The 13005-nt window shown below is 42.2% G+C and overlaps 1 protein-coding gene across 4 annotated transcripts in view; it reads left to right on the top strand.

Moving 5' to 3' along the window:
* Positions 1 to 13005, top strand: part of OGFOD3 (2-oxoglutarate and iron dependent oxygenase domain containing 3) — a 49323-nt gene that overhangs the window by 23322 nt on the left and 12996 nt on the right. The window contains exons 8-10 of one of the 4 annotated variants that reach the window (XR_004243799.1): positions 544 to 667; positions 1269 to 1323; positions 1425 to 6792. Coding sequence is in view for 3 of the 4 variants with exons in the window: in XM_032128805.1 (XP_031984696.1) it covers positions 544 to 667; positions 10364 to 10500 (261 nt within the window). In the remaining variant the exon portion in view is untranslated. Of the gene's footprint in view, positions 1 to 543; positions 668 to 1268; positions 1324 to 1424; positions 6793 to 10363; positions 11743 to 13005 lie in introns of those variants that run through there. The other 3 variants (XM_032128805.1, XM_032128808.1, XM_032128807.1) reach the window with 3 other exon arrangements.

The raw sequence follows: 13005 nt of genomic DNA, 5'->3' as shown, positions 1-13005 counted from the left end.
AGTAGAAGCTCCTCCAACAAACGTGTGTTTACTTGGAAGTTCTGATTTACTGTTACCACGAACCTCCTGTGTGGTAGCTCATGAAAGAATACAAGTGAGGTATCCAGAAACCTTATAACCAAGATTAGATAATGAGTGGAAATCATTAGGCAAGGGCTATTCTTCTGCTTATTAACCTCCTGGTGAAATTTTATCTTGGAATAGTATAAATGGTGTCTTTTTGATGCAACGCACTTCTGACACTACGTTGTTTTTTGCTCTTGGGTGATAGAAGTGTATAGGAGCATCTCTCTAATTATGGAAACTGTAACATAGAAATAATAAACATAACATGCTAGTCTTGTAGTGTCTGTGTAAACACAAGAGAATAGACAAATAAACATACATAATTTCTAGAAAATAGCATTCTTGGTTTTCAAAGACCCCTTTATTAAACACATGACAAACTGAAAACTAGAAAAACCCACCAGATCTATCTGCTCAATCCTGCAGAGATAAGATAAAGAATTTGGTAATTTCTGGTAATTTTGGCTTTCCCCACAGGTGACTTATGGCTCTTTTGACTACACTTCTCTGCTCTATCTCTCTGACTACTCTGAAGACTTTGGGGGTGGCCGGTTCGTGTTCATGGATGCAGATTCCAACAAGACAGTGGAGCCCCGAGCAGGTATGAGCCCAGGCTGGCTGCAGGCAGCTGGGCAGGTTGTGCCATTTATTGACTGGCTGGGCTGGCAGGTGGTGTGGGACTGTGTTTTGTGTCAGCACAAATAACGTGGGGTAATGTAGCACTCTGTGTTCAGATTGATGACATAAAAAGTAAGGATTAGAACAGGTTAAAATTTAGCCACAGGCTGCAATAGCTGGTGTTAAGCCACAAGAAGTGACTTCCTTGAAAGCTGTAGGGCTTAGAAGAGGTGGCTAGTTCTGACAGTTTAGCAGGTCACTGTGCAGCAAGAGCAGAGCTAGCTGTGACTGCAGCAAATCCAAATTAAAGCTATTTATTTTAGACTAGCCTGAAATTCCTTTGGTGCTCAAGGTGGGACTTAGTACCCTGTAATGGCTGAGGGCTGGGTGTGAAGGTGATTGATTGCCACAGCTCTGCTGACCTGCTGGAACATGATGAACGATGATTACTTGGGTGTGAGTCCATCCCTGCTTCCAGGAGGCCTGACAGGGATGAACCTTCTGATGGCTGTCAGTTATAAATAAATAAAAAACCTTTCAGGCTGGTTGGAGAATTTTCTAATATGTGGATAATTTGAAACTAGAATGACTCTGGGGCTGCCTATAGAGGAGCTCAGCCTCGGCTCATCTGTCTGGCAGGTGAGTGCTGAGCTTCCAGCAGCGTTAGCTTTTATAATAAAAAAAAAAGACAGAACACAGCAGGAATATAAAGTTGTCCTTTTTTTTTTTTCTCCCTGCAGCAGTGTGGCTGATCTTGCAAGACATAAAATATGGAAATTTACTCATTTAAAGAGCCTCAGTAACTGTCTGCTGCCAGGCATTACCCCAAGCAGAACTGACTTCAGACCACTGCTGCCTGCAAATTGGGATGGGAGTTTTTTGACTTACGGATCATAGTGATCCACTCACCTGCAGTGAGGCTGCTTCAGATAAACTCTGAGATTACCTGCATTCTGGGTTTGCTGTTCAAGAATTGTGTGTTTGATTATTTTGTTTTTTCTGACTGGAAATGAACTCTAAACTGAAAGCATCATCTTTTGCAAAATGCTGCCGCCAGTATTTTGGGAGGGAACAGATTAAACTGTTTCGTTTCCAGATGCAATTCTAAGATTACCAGGTTTTTATAGCTGTAGAAATCACAGCTGAATTCTAGGTATGTGAGGAGAGCTGTCTCCTCAGTGCAGGGGCACTCAGCCTGGCTGCAGTGTGCAATGTGCCCCTGACTTAATTTCCAAAAGTCTGTAAATCTGCAATTGCTTCCATTCAGCCCCATGTGTTAATTTGCAGGTTTTCTGCTGCAGGGTCTTTACTCTTTGTCGTTTTGGAGGAAAAAGGGGAAGCTGATGAAACACAGAATTTCTTTTTTGGCTGTTCCCTTTGCCAGGGGGTTGTATGGGCAACATGTGCCACAGGACACACCTGAAACAAAACAGTGCACAGCTCGTAGGGAATAGCACAACTGTGCTTCACGGACACAAGAGAAAATTCATCTTAATGCCAGTTACACTTTTCCAACACAACTCTGTGTTACCACAGTTGTCAGGGGTCCTGTGATTGTGTCACAACCTCTGGTGCACAAGTACCACTGATGTCCTGTGAGCAAAGGGGAAAAACTTTAGAGGTGAAGCACAGTGCGAAGGCATTTGCACTTGTTTTTCCTCTTGCTGATAAAATGTGTTTTGTGAAAGAATGACCCCAGGCTGTTTTCTGTTGCTGGTACAAGTTGATGTATTTTTCATGTTCATAATGTTCCTCTGCAGTGTTTTTTCTCTCCTGTCTTTTTGGCTTTTGTTTGTTTTGTTTTACGCTTGTTTTGATCCTTTGTGCTTCTCTTGTCACTCCAGCTCAACTTTTAAAACCACATGTTGATGATCTTTCATGCTTCTCATTTAGGAGCTCCAGGCTTTTATAGGATGACTGTCATAATCACTGGTTCAGTTTTCGTGCTTGACAGCTAATTTACTTTTCTGTATTGCTTATGCCACTGCAGTCCTGAAACCTGGCACTTCTTGTTGTCTCATACTTAGCCTGCATTTTGGGGACCTGATACTGTGTGCCAAAATGAGCAGGTTTCTTTTTCTGTGAGCAGCAATTTGTTCAAGTGTCAGTGGGGAGCAGAAAGGCATTGTTAGTGATACAGCAGAGCAGAAAAGGAGTAATTGGAAATACAAGAAAAAGCAATTAAAAATAAAACATTGTGGGATGTCCTGTGTTTGAAAGTGCTGCCTGGGCAAGTCCCACTGCTGCTGCATGTGCATTTGCAGCACTTTACTGATGAGGATCAGTGTCAGCCAGGCAGCTGGGGACAGGGAGAACTGTTCTGCTAGGAGTGGAGCATAAATTAAATTGCTTATCACTTCCCTCAGTGTAGATCACTTGCAGATTACCTAAGACGTCTGTAAGTCCTGACTCTCACATATTTGACTGAAAGACTCTCTAATTTGTAGGATGATCTTTAACATCCCCCAGTTTGGTTGTTGGCAAACATTAGCTTTAAGAAGGAATTATAATTTATTAACCTTGAGGCTCTTGAGATTATTTTCTTTTTAACAGAAATGAACAAGTCAGCACCAGTTCAAGTGTACAGACCTTTGGCTAATTCATAACCAAACGTGGCATGAAGGAACACATCTTTCTTGTGCCCTGATGGGCTTCAGAAGTGAATATGTGTCTTTTGACTTCAGTCAGGACCTCTGTCTGCCACAAGAAACTCACTGTTACCACGAGGAAGAGAATTCCTAGTGCCAAGGGAAATATGACTTCGAAAAGAAAACATTTTTTGGTGACATAGAAACAGATCTGAAGTCGCATCTGTGCCTTTTAAATAGATATGGAAATTCTGTTTCCAAAATTGTCATACTGGGATTTTTTTTCCACCCCTCACACCAGGGTTGGCTCTGTTTTTGAGAGACTATAAGAAACAGAGCAACATTTTGAATGAGGTCCTTCAAAATGAAGCCCTTTCAACATTAACTCTTTTTGCTGGTCTGAGACATGATTTAGTAATCTGCAAGACATACAGGAGGATTAAAAATAAATGGCAGACATCAAGGCTTTCCTTTTTCAGTCACAAAATTGGTATATTTTCTGCTGCTGCTAAACTTGTCAGTGTTTGAAGTTTCATATTTTAAAATTCCATATTTAAAATTTCATCATTTTACAGAGTCTTGTGTGAATTTGGGGTCTGGCAGTATGAGACAGGTCAGACTTCGCTTGATCATGAAGTGTAGATGAAACTCTGCTGTTGGAATGAAATCTCAGTACTGGTTCTGTGTTCCTTATTTGCATGTGCATTTCTTGGCTTGAAGGTCAGCTTTGCTGCACTTACTTTCAGCTTACAAGGGAATTTGTTCTTCATACAAGTCATTTATTATACAAAGGCAGAAGGAAAGGTCGCAGTCACTTCTGTGTGTTTCTGGAAGAAAATAATCTGGGGTGCAAAATGAATTCTGTACATTGGAGTCTGAAATGTGACTCCTCCTTTAATACCAGACTTAACATATTCTCACAGCTGTCAGAAGTGGGTGTTTCTGGAAGTGTAAAATATTTGATTTGAAGGTATAAGATATTTGGGAAGTTCCCCCCATATAGATAGTCTCATCTTTCTCTGTATTCAATCCACATCATCCAGATTCAGTCTAGAGCATTATAATCTTCTGCCAATCCTAGCTTTAGTTTTGCTCCAATCAGTAAAAAATTGGAGCACATCTTGAAGTTGAATCAGTATCAGCTGAAAGCTGAGAATGTTTTTTTTAAAAATCCACAGAAGTAGCTGTCAGTTCTGCTGAGGAACAAATGGAGCCAGCATGAGCAGCTGCAGTGAGCACCAGCCATGCAAAGGACAGCAATTCTTACTGATTTGCAATACTCATCACAAATTGTGCCAGGGACTGGTGAGGTGATTGCAAAGAGAAGTGGTAGGAAAAGGAAGACCTGCTGCAGTCATGTCAAAAAGACATAGAAAATAGCTCCTTATTTCTCTGTAGAACTTGCTTTTTGTTTTGTTATCTGTGGAAGAGTAACTGTCTTCCAGGCAGGTTTTGTATTCTAACGGTGTTTGATGACAGGTTGACAATGGCATTAAATGAAACACTGTTTTAACTGGGCCCATAAAGCAGTAGGTACCTGGGAGTGCAGGTCAGACCTGTACCTAACATGGTGTTCCTGTGAGTGACTTCTGATAAATTCACTGCCTTGTTGAGGCAGCTGTTCCTGAGGGGAGCAGTGGTCACCTCACACTGCCTGGAGCATGAAAGGATTGAGGAATTCTGGGGGAAGAGTTGTCCTGTGTCAGTGTTCCACAGAGCATTGTGAAGCACTGTCAGCATTGAGAATTGTCCTCTAAGGATTTTCCCCTGCCATGGAATACTTGCTTATAAAGGACCACACGTAGCATGTCCCATTTGTGCCTTTATGTAATCCATGTGCAGGCCAATATTTCCTGAATTTGAGTTGATACTGGTCAAGAAAATATGCAGCAAAGCTGAAGGTAGAAAGCAGTGGAGAATCAGCTTCAAAGAGTTACTCCATGAAATTCAGGTAATGTAACAGGTGAAGTAAAATAAAATACCAGGTTCAGCTGTGTCAGACCGTGGTTCAGTAGTGAGAGTTCATTTCTTGGTTCCTAGGCCATGTGTGAATGTCACATGCCACAGATGCTCTGATGGAGCCTCTTTAAGGGCCATTTTTGGAATCATTGAGCAGCAGAGGTTACCCTTGTGCTTATGCTTCAGTGATTACTAAAAGTAAGGACGAATTCCTTCTCTATCAGAAGCCCAAAACCCAGAACTTTGGCATCCATGTGATTGGACCACAGCTCTACTGGACATGCCATGTTTGGCAAGGTCAGGAAAAGTCAGATAGATGATCCTGAGGTTGTTTAATGTGACTGAAGTTGCAACACTTTGTTCTTAGTGAGAACTTTTTGTAGGAGGCCAGTTTTGAGCCCTTGTGCAGCTGCTCTGACAGGGAGAGCAGAGCAGACCTGGCAGCACTGGTTGGGTGAGGTTGAGCACTGGAGGGGAGAACTGGGAGGCAGAGCCAGGGTGATATCCCTGTCCTTCTCTTGGCTCTAGGGAGAAGAGATGGAGCCAAAAGGCCTTGGGGAGACTCTTTATTGATTTGGAGAGAGCAATTACTCAGTTTTCACTTCTAAATACTCCCCAGGGTTGTCACACCTTCAGACGGAGTGGAAACTGCTGTGATTTTGAGCAACCAACTGTGCTGGTAGGAGAGAAGCAGACAGGGATTCTGTTGATGTCTAAAAATGTTCATACACTTTTAGCAGGAAGTAAGTAAGTTCATTAATTTTCTTTAAAAACTGTAATTTGGAAGTTTTCCAGGCCCATCTGAATTTAAAGTAGAAGCAGCTACTTTTTTGAGAGTCTTGTTAATACTTCAAATTACAAGCTGGCTGTGGGAGACTTCACTATGTGAATCAGTGATTTTATTTATAACAGCAAGTAATCTCTGTCTAGTAACTAAATGTGGGACAAGTTTGTAACTAGGCTTTGATACCCATTGCAGGTAGTTTTTTGTTTGGGGTTTCATTTTTAGGCCATAGGGATTTTTATTCTTCTGTGCTTGACATAAATGTAGCAAAATTGTTCAGAGAAGCTTGTGCCCTCTCTTCTGGTGTGCTCTCTTCACCCCAGAGTAGGGCACTTGCAGACATTGTCAGTCCACATTCCTTTTGTGGGGTTTGCTTAAAGGACTTGCTTAAATTCTGCCCATTCAACTTTTTTTTCTGTAAGTAATTGAATAAGTGTATCTGTTAAATAAGTTTTGTTGCATGCTTGCAGAAAACATTATTATCACTTTATCTGCCTAATGATATGATGGGTTTTTTGGACACTCTACATGAGAATGAATTGGTGATTAATCCTAAACAGATGACGAGGATGAGAACACAACTGTTGTGCATTTTCCCTGGCAGTGCTTCTGTCTGGGTGTCATTCAGCAGATGAGATGCAGTTTTTCCTTCTTTCCTGAGTAACTTTTAGAGCTGATAAATGCTAGGCAGCCAGTGGAAGCTGTCAGTGCATAAGATGAAAGATGTTGACTAGATCTGTGGTGCCAAATAAACTGTTCTGCTTCCCTTTAACCAGACAGATGAGTCACTTCATTTCCTTCTGAGCAGCAGCTCAGTCTTCCCAGTGCTCCCAACCAGTTGCCATGGACAGTGGATGGTGGTGAGGCCCTTTCCATTCCCCCTGCCCTTCCCTGGTGTCCCCAGGGAGGAGAGTGAGGGCACAGTTACCATTCCCTTATCAATGGAGTGATGGTCGAGACAATCCAACACATCATTTGCTTTTTCTCCTTGAAGTTCTCATGACCCAAGGAGTTTACAAGGAAATATGGCAGTGAATTAAACTAGGAGAGCCAGAAGGGTGCTGCCAAGAAAGCAGAAGGGGAAATTCCATGTGAAGGATGGGAGCATGAAGGGGCTTAGAGTCCCATGTGAAGGATGGGAGCATGAAGGGGCTTAGAGTCCAGTGGCAAAACAGGCAAGCTGCAGAGAGAAGCAATGGCCAGAATTGATGCTGATGTGCTTGGCCTGTTCCATGTGTCATCAGAGTAACTGGGCTTGGAAAGGACCTCAGGAGCTGGATGTAATTTAGGAATTGGCCTTGATTTAAGAAAGGGAATTGGACCAGCTAACTTCCCATGTGCTCTTCCAACCTGTTAGGCAACTAATGTATAATATTAGAGATATAATAATCATGGAGTATTTTTTCTTATGAGCATTGTGGTCTGTTAACTTCTTTATGGTTCTCAAAATCACTTCATATATTCCCCACATCTTGTCATAATTTAAACTGGTGTGCCCTACTAATATTCCTCTTGCCAGAGTAAGAACAACAGAAGATAATTTTTTAAAATAATACTTGTAAATCAGAGCATGTGTTAACTGCAGAGTGTTTTAATGATGCTTACTAATTAATGTTCACAGAAACCTTGTTAGAATAGGTCAGTACTACTTTCATTTTAGAGACAAGGAAACAAATGACAGAGCAAGTGGTTTTGTTGAGTTTACATGTCAAGGGTGTAGATGTCATTGAAAATTGTTCCCTTTGTATTTCCCTCCAATCTGTATTGCCTCTCAGGACAGAGGTTAGGGAGCAAATTGAAGGCATCTTGTTTATGGAAGTGCAGCTGAAGATTCAACAGGGATAACACTTCTCAAGAGAAGCCTTTTGGGAATAGTGAGTTTTGCTGTGAGATAGCTCTGGGTAAATCTAAGAAGAATTCACTGCTAAGGGGCAGTTCTGAGTTAAACCTGGGAAAGCAAAAGCAGGGAAAAACAAAGGCTTGTATTTAATACATTTATTCCTCCAGTGGTTTTTTGTTTGAGTAATTAAATGCTACATAATTGCTGCACAGTGAAATCTCCATTGCTTTTGCTGCTTGTTAAATGTTATTCCTTAAAATAACAGTGTTGCTTCATCTAAATTGGGATCCCATAAAATTTATAGCAGTGGGTCTTGTGACTGGCACTGGCATATCTTCTTAGATAATGATTCCTGTGGATCAGTGCAAGAAATGGATTCTCAAAATGGCAGGAGAATAAGTGGTTACCTCTAATACAATTAAGATCTTGCTTCCTGTAAGAGGTTGTTAGGAGTGCCCTGGCCTTGGTCACTGCCAGTGACCATCATCTGGATGAGGATATTGCCATATCTCCCTTGAAGGTTTTGTCAGATGGGATGGGAATTAACATTCTTTACCCTCTTTTTGAACATTTATACTGATAAAAACAACGTACCATGCAAAGAGTGTGCTTTTGCTTCAAAACTTTTGCAAAGGAAGTAAGTTTAAAAGGAATTCTTCCCAGCTGAGGAAAAAGCATCTTTGAAAACTGACTATAGCCTTGTTCAGTTACCCAGAGACCCCAGTGGATGCATATGGAAGCAGGTGATACCATATATATGAAGACATGTTTATTAAAGAAAGAACTTAAAAGACATTCAGTATAGCAAAAAAAAAAAAAAAAATCAATTTAACTGGGTTAAACAACACACTGAACCTTGTCTAGCTCTGAATTACTTCGAGTCAGAGATCAAACAAAACAGCTTGAAAGTCAGTTTAAGGCAAAGCTTTGGGTGAGCCAGTGAGGGACCAATTATAATGTATTTTAATGAAGTTGAAATATGGTTTAAAAGGGAAAAAAAAAATCATGACCTGGGGATTTTGTATGGAATCCTTGAGGGCAGCACTGTTCATGGCAACACTGGCAGGACAGGAGCACACTGCCTTCATTTAGGCTTTCATCCAGAAAAGCAGGACACCGAGGTGGGAATGAGCTGTGCATACAAATGGATCTCTTCTTTACATGTGTTTAACTTTGCCCTTTACTGATGTGCAGCCATGGGCTCAGAGGGGGATGAAATTGTTATGAAAGACTCTGGGCTGCACTCTGAGGATTAGATGTGAGCTGCAGCTGAACATGAAAGGGACTCAGGGATTAGTGGGTAAACCCAGCCCCATAAAGCCAGTCTAGTTTTGTCCAGATCTCCCATGTGTGCTGCTTAAGAGCATGCAAACAACGGAACTTCTGGATCTTTGGGATCCCTTTTAGAAGAGAAACCCAGCTACATGCCTGGTGCCCATTTCTGCCATGGAGGTGGGGTAAGAGTTGGAGTAGTTTATGTTGTTGTTGTGCAGACTTTAAGCAGGCATCAGCTTCTAAACAAACTTTAATTTGAACAGTGGGGGAAAAGCCTGAGTAGGAAAAGAGCGTGCTATTGGGATGAAGGAGCTGTGCAGGGGAGCGTTTCTGGCTTCCTCAGGAGAACTTGAGCAGTCCCACGAAGCCACGTCATTTGGAATTACTTGCTGGACATCAAACTTGTACATTCTCAGAACAGTTTAATACTGTGGGAGTGCAGAGGGCTCCATTCTGCTGCCTCATCGAGTGGGATGGCAGTGTACCTCTGCTGTCATCACCAAAGTCACTGCATTTCCATTTCACCCGATGCCGCTTGAGGCCCCGAGTGTCCCCAGGCAGGGCAGGGATGGTCAAGGCTTGGGCAGGAGCAAGCACAGCAGTGAGCACTTGGATCTATAAAACAACTGCCAAGCCAGTGCATGGATGGAATGGCTCTTTCTCAGGAAGGTGAATTTGTACATGGCTGATACATGACTTTGTAACCTGCCTGAGCGGCGAGTGATCAGACCAGGCACAGAAAGCGATAGCAAACACTCGGTACAATGCTGATAAGCTGCCACAGCTGCTTGTGAACCTGCTGAGGTTTTGTCACTGAAGACTTTTTGCCACCTTTGTAGTGCTTCCTCCTTCTGTGGTCTAAAATTAGAGCCAGGACTAGAAGGGGAGCAGGGAGGAAATCATTACACTTTGCTGACAGGCGCTAGGGTTGCGCTTTTTTGTTTCTAACTGAAGCTACCAAGAACTGACTTCTTGGCTTCCTCCTGCATTTTATAAACTACAAGCTGTGGTGGAATTGCATCTCCAGCTTCATGGCACGAAGGATTAATGTATGTTTTAAACAGTAAAAAGCTGTCAGAGTGCAGTGTAAGCTCGTAGCAATTTGTCTGTGATCACCTTTGGGCTCTCAGGTCACTGGGGAACAGCTGGAGCCAGACAACAGCTGAGCTGTGTAGGGAGAGCTGCAGCTGAGTGGCAGACTCCATTCATGGGTTAAAATCTTTGTCTTTGCAGGCCGGGTGTCGTTTTTCACCTCTGGATCAGAGAACCTCCACCGGGTGGAGAAGGTTCAGTGGGGCACTCGCTTTGCCATCACCATCTCCTTCACCTGCGACCCGGAGCACGGCATCGGGGACCCAGTCCTGGGGTGACTCCTCTGGGCACGGGACAGGAGCTCAAATGAAGGAGAGAAGCCCTGCAAGAGAGGAGGAGAAAGGGAGATACCATCTCTTGTAACCTCACACGCAATTAGAACGGCCCAGCTGTGGGAACACACTGACACACACTTTGTTTTCATGTGTCTTTTTCCATAAACATTGCAAATGGTGGCTTAAGGACACCTTAAATTTGATGCATTCTGAAAACAGTGTGTCTTCATGTCCCAAAGGGACAGGCTACAAAGAAGAGAGGGTGAGCTGTACAGAGAAGAGAATTGGGCTCTTCATTTTTTTATTATTTTTTAAAAATTCTTCAGTTTGAAAGGTACAGACAATCTTTTGGGCTCTGCCTTAATCTTGACTCCCCAGGCTGCCATTACCTGTTCAGTTCTTTACTCTCTTCAGTTACTAATGTGATGTAGAAAGTCTGACCCAAGTTAATTGAGCCAGGTGACTGTTACTCTCTAGAACACACCTTCTGTTGAGAGGGATGGATTCTCCTGAGTGTGGGATCAGTGGGGAATACACCTGGGTTTGGCTACTGGCACTTACTTGAACTTTTTTTTAATTGAATTACTACTGATTCAATATTCAGGAAGTCTCTCAATAGCTATTTTTGGACTTCTCTTTCCCAGTTTAGTATGAAGACTTCTTCTCTTAACTAGGACCACCATTCAGGTCTTCCCTGAATATTAAATTGTAGGGACTTCCAAGAGGAGCTTGTGTGCATTGCAGTACAGAGAAAGTAACAAACACATGCATCATCTTGCCAACTACTTTGGGTTTTTTACTGCAATCAAAGATTTCTGCGGGTCAGGAGGTTGATAAATAAATGGTAGAAAAAGCAAATTTTTTTTTCCTCAATCAAATTCTGAAGCAACCATGTTGATCTGGTGTATTACTTGGATGTTTAATTTCCGTGAAACACTGAAAATCTGGGAATGTGCTTTGATTTTTTTTTTTTTAAAATGCATACAGTTTGGACTCTATAATGTACCCTCTTATGGAAATAATAAATACTGGGGGGAATTACACTGAAGAGCAATAGAAAGAGGAATGATGAGAGGACACTTGGACTTGTGGCAGCTCTCATTGGGCACACCAGCAAGATGAGTCCTCTGTAATTTCATTTCTTCTCAAACCTGAAAAAGTCTTCCTTGCTGTACTAACAAGGGAGAATTGTTAAAATGGCTGGATGCAAGGAAATAATAAAGTCAGTTGGGTTCCATATTGAAATACTTGTCCTAAAGCCTGTTTATTCCAAGGAATTTGCATTACACCATATTTTAAGTCTGTGTCAAGGCAGACCAAGATCACCAGCAACTGCTTTGCTGGATTGAATTTGATTCCTGCTGTTACTCTGAGGTTTAAATGTAGGGCTTTTTCCCCAAAAATCCCTGATAGCAGTGCAGTCTAAACATGAATGGACCTGTGTTTGCTGGTTACTCCTGTCTGTCATGCCAGCTGCGAGTGGCACTAAAAGGAAGTGGCACTCCTGGAGCTGCCCTCTATCAAATCCTGCTCAACAAGATCATCTCAGGCCGTGAGGGAAATCTCAGCTCATCTCCTCTTGGATTTTCATCTTTTGAAGATCCTATGTCTTGCAATAACTCCTGCACATGGTGCATCTCTTGCTGGGAACGTTCAGATGGACATTGAGAAATAAAACCAAGCTGGTGTCTTTTGAAGTCTCTAAGCCTCAGTAATCTGGTCAATATGATGACCAAACCTGTCACTGGTAATTTGCTGGGATATTGTGCACAGTCCATGGTAGGAGGGCTCTTCTTTGGAAAGAAATACAGTAATTTGATGTATGTTTTAGTGCCACTGAGATTCTTCTATTTAAAGCTTCAATATCCAGACTCCTAAAAGCAATGCCTAGATCTAGGGAGAATTTAAATGGCAAATGAGGAAGTAAAATGCAATCTAAAAGTTTCTGAAGGTAGCCTCCAGCAGGAAGCAGTAATTGCAGAAGGCTGATGTGCCTGGGGCACAGTGGAAGTAGAATTCACTGCTTATTAGGAACAAACTTGGTTTAATTTATTTTAGACCACTTAAATACCCTGAATAATTTCCAGAAAATGACAGATAATTCTGAATTTGAAATATTTTCATTTCTGCCCCTTTCTGAGGCTCAGCTGCCTGTTGCTACTGGGAACTGCAGGGCTCTGATTCCTGGAACTCTGATTATTCCAAGGGCAGGATTTGTTCAAGTAGCATAAGTCTGATGCCAAGCTGCTGCAGAGAAGTGCTCTTAATTGAACAGGGGCAATGACAGAATGTGGCTTGTTGTGTCCCAGTTGTGTGAGACCTTTGTAAAGAGCCCTTGTACTTAAAAGTAAAAAAAGGTCAGGACTTGTGCAGTGTGTACTGGGTCTCAGTCCTGATGTTAAAATTACAGCTTTGCACCTGAAAGCAGACTCGTAACAAGGATCTGGGAATGCTGATTTGTATTTTGAAAGGAAATTACTTGTAAGGAAAGGGAAGGGCTGCTGGTGT

Source organism: Corvus moneduloides, chromosome 19, assembly GCF_009650955.1.
Source record: "Corvus moneduloides isolate bCorMon1 chromosome 19, bCorMon1.pri, whole genome shotgun sequence".
Lineage (NCBI taxonomy): Eukaryota > Metazoa > Chordata > Aves > Passeriformes > Corvidae > Corvus > Corvus moneduloides.
The sequence above is the reverse complement of the archived record's forward strand: the minus strand, read 5'-3'. Positions and strand labels throughout refer to the sequence as shown.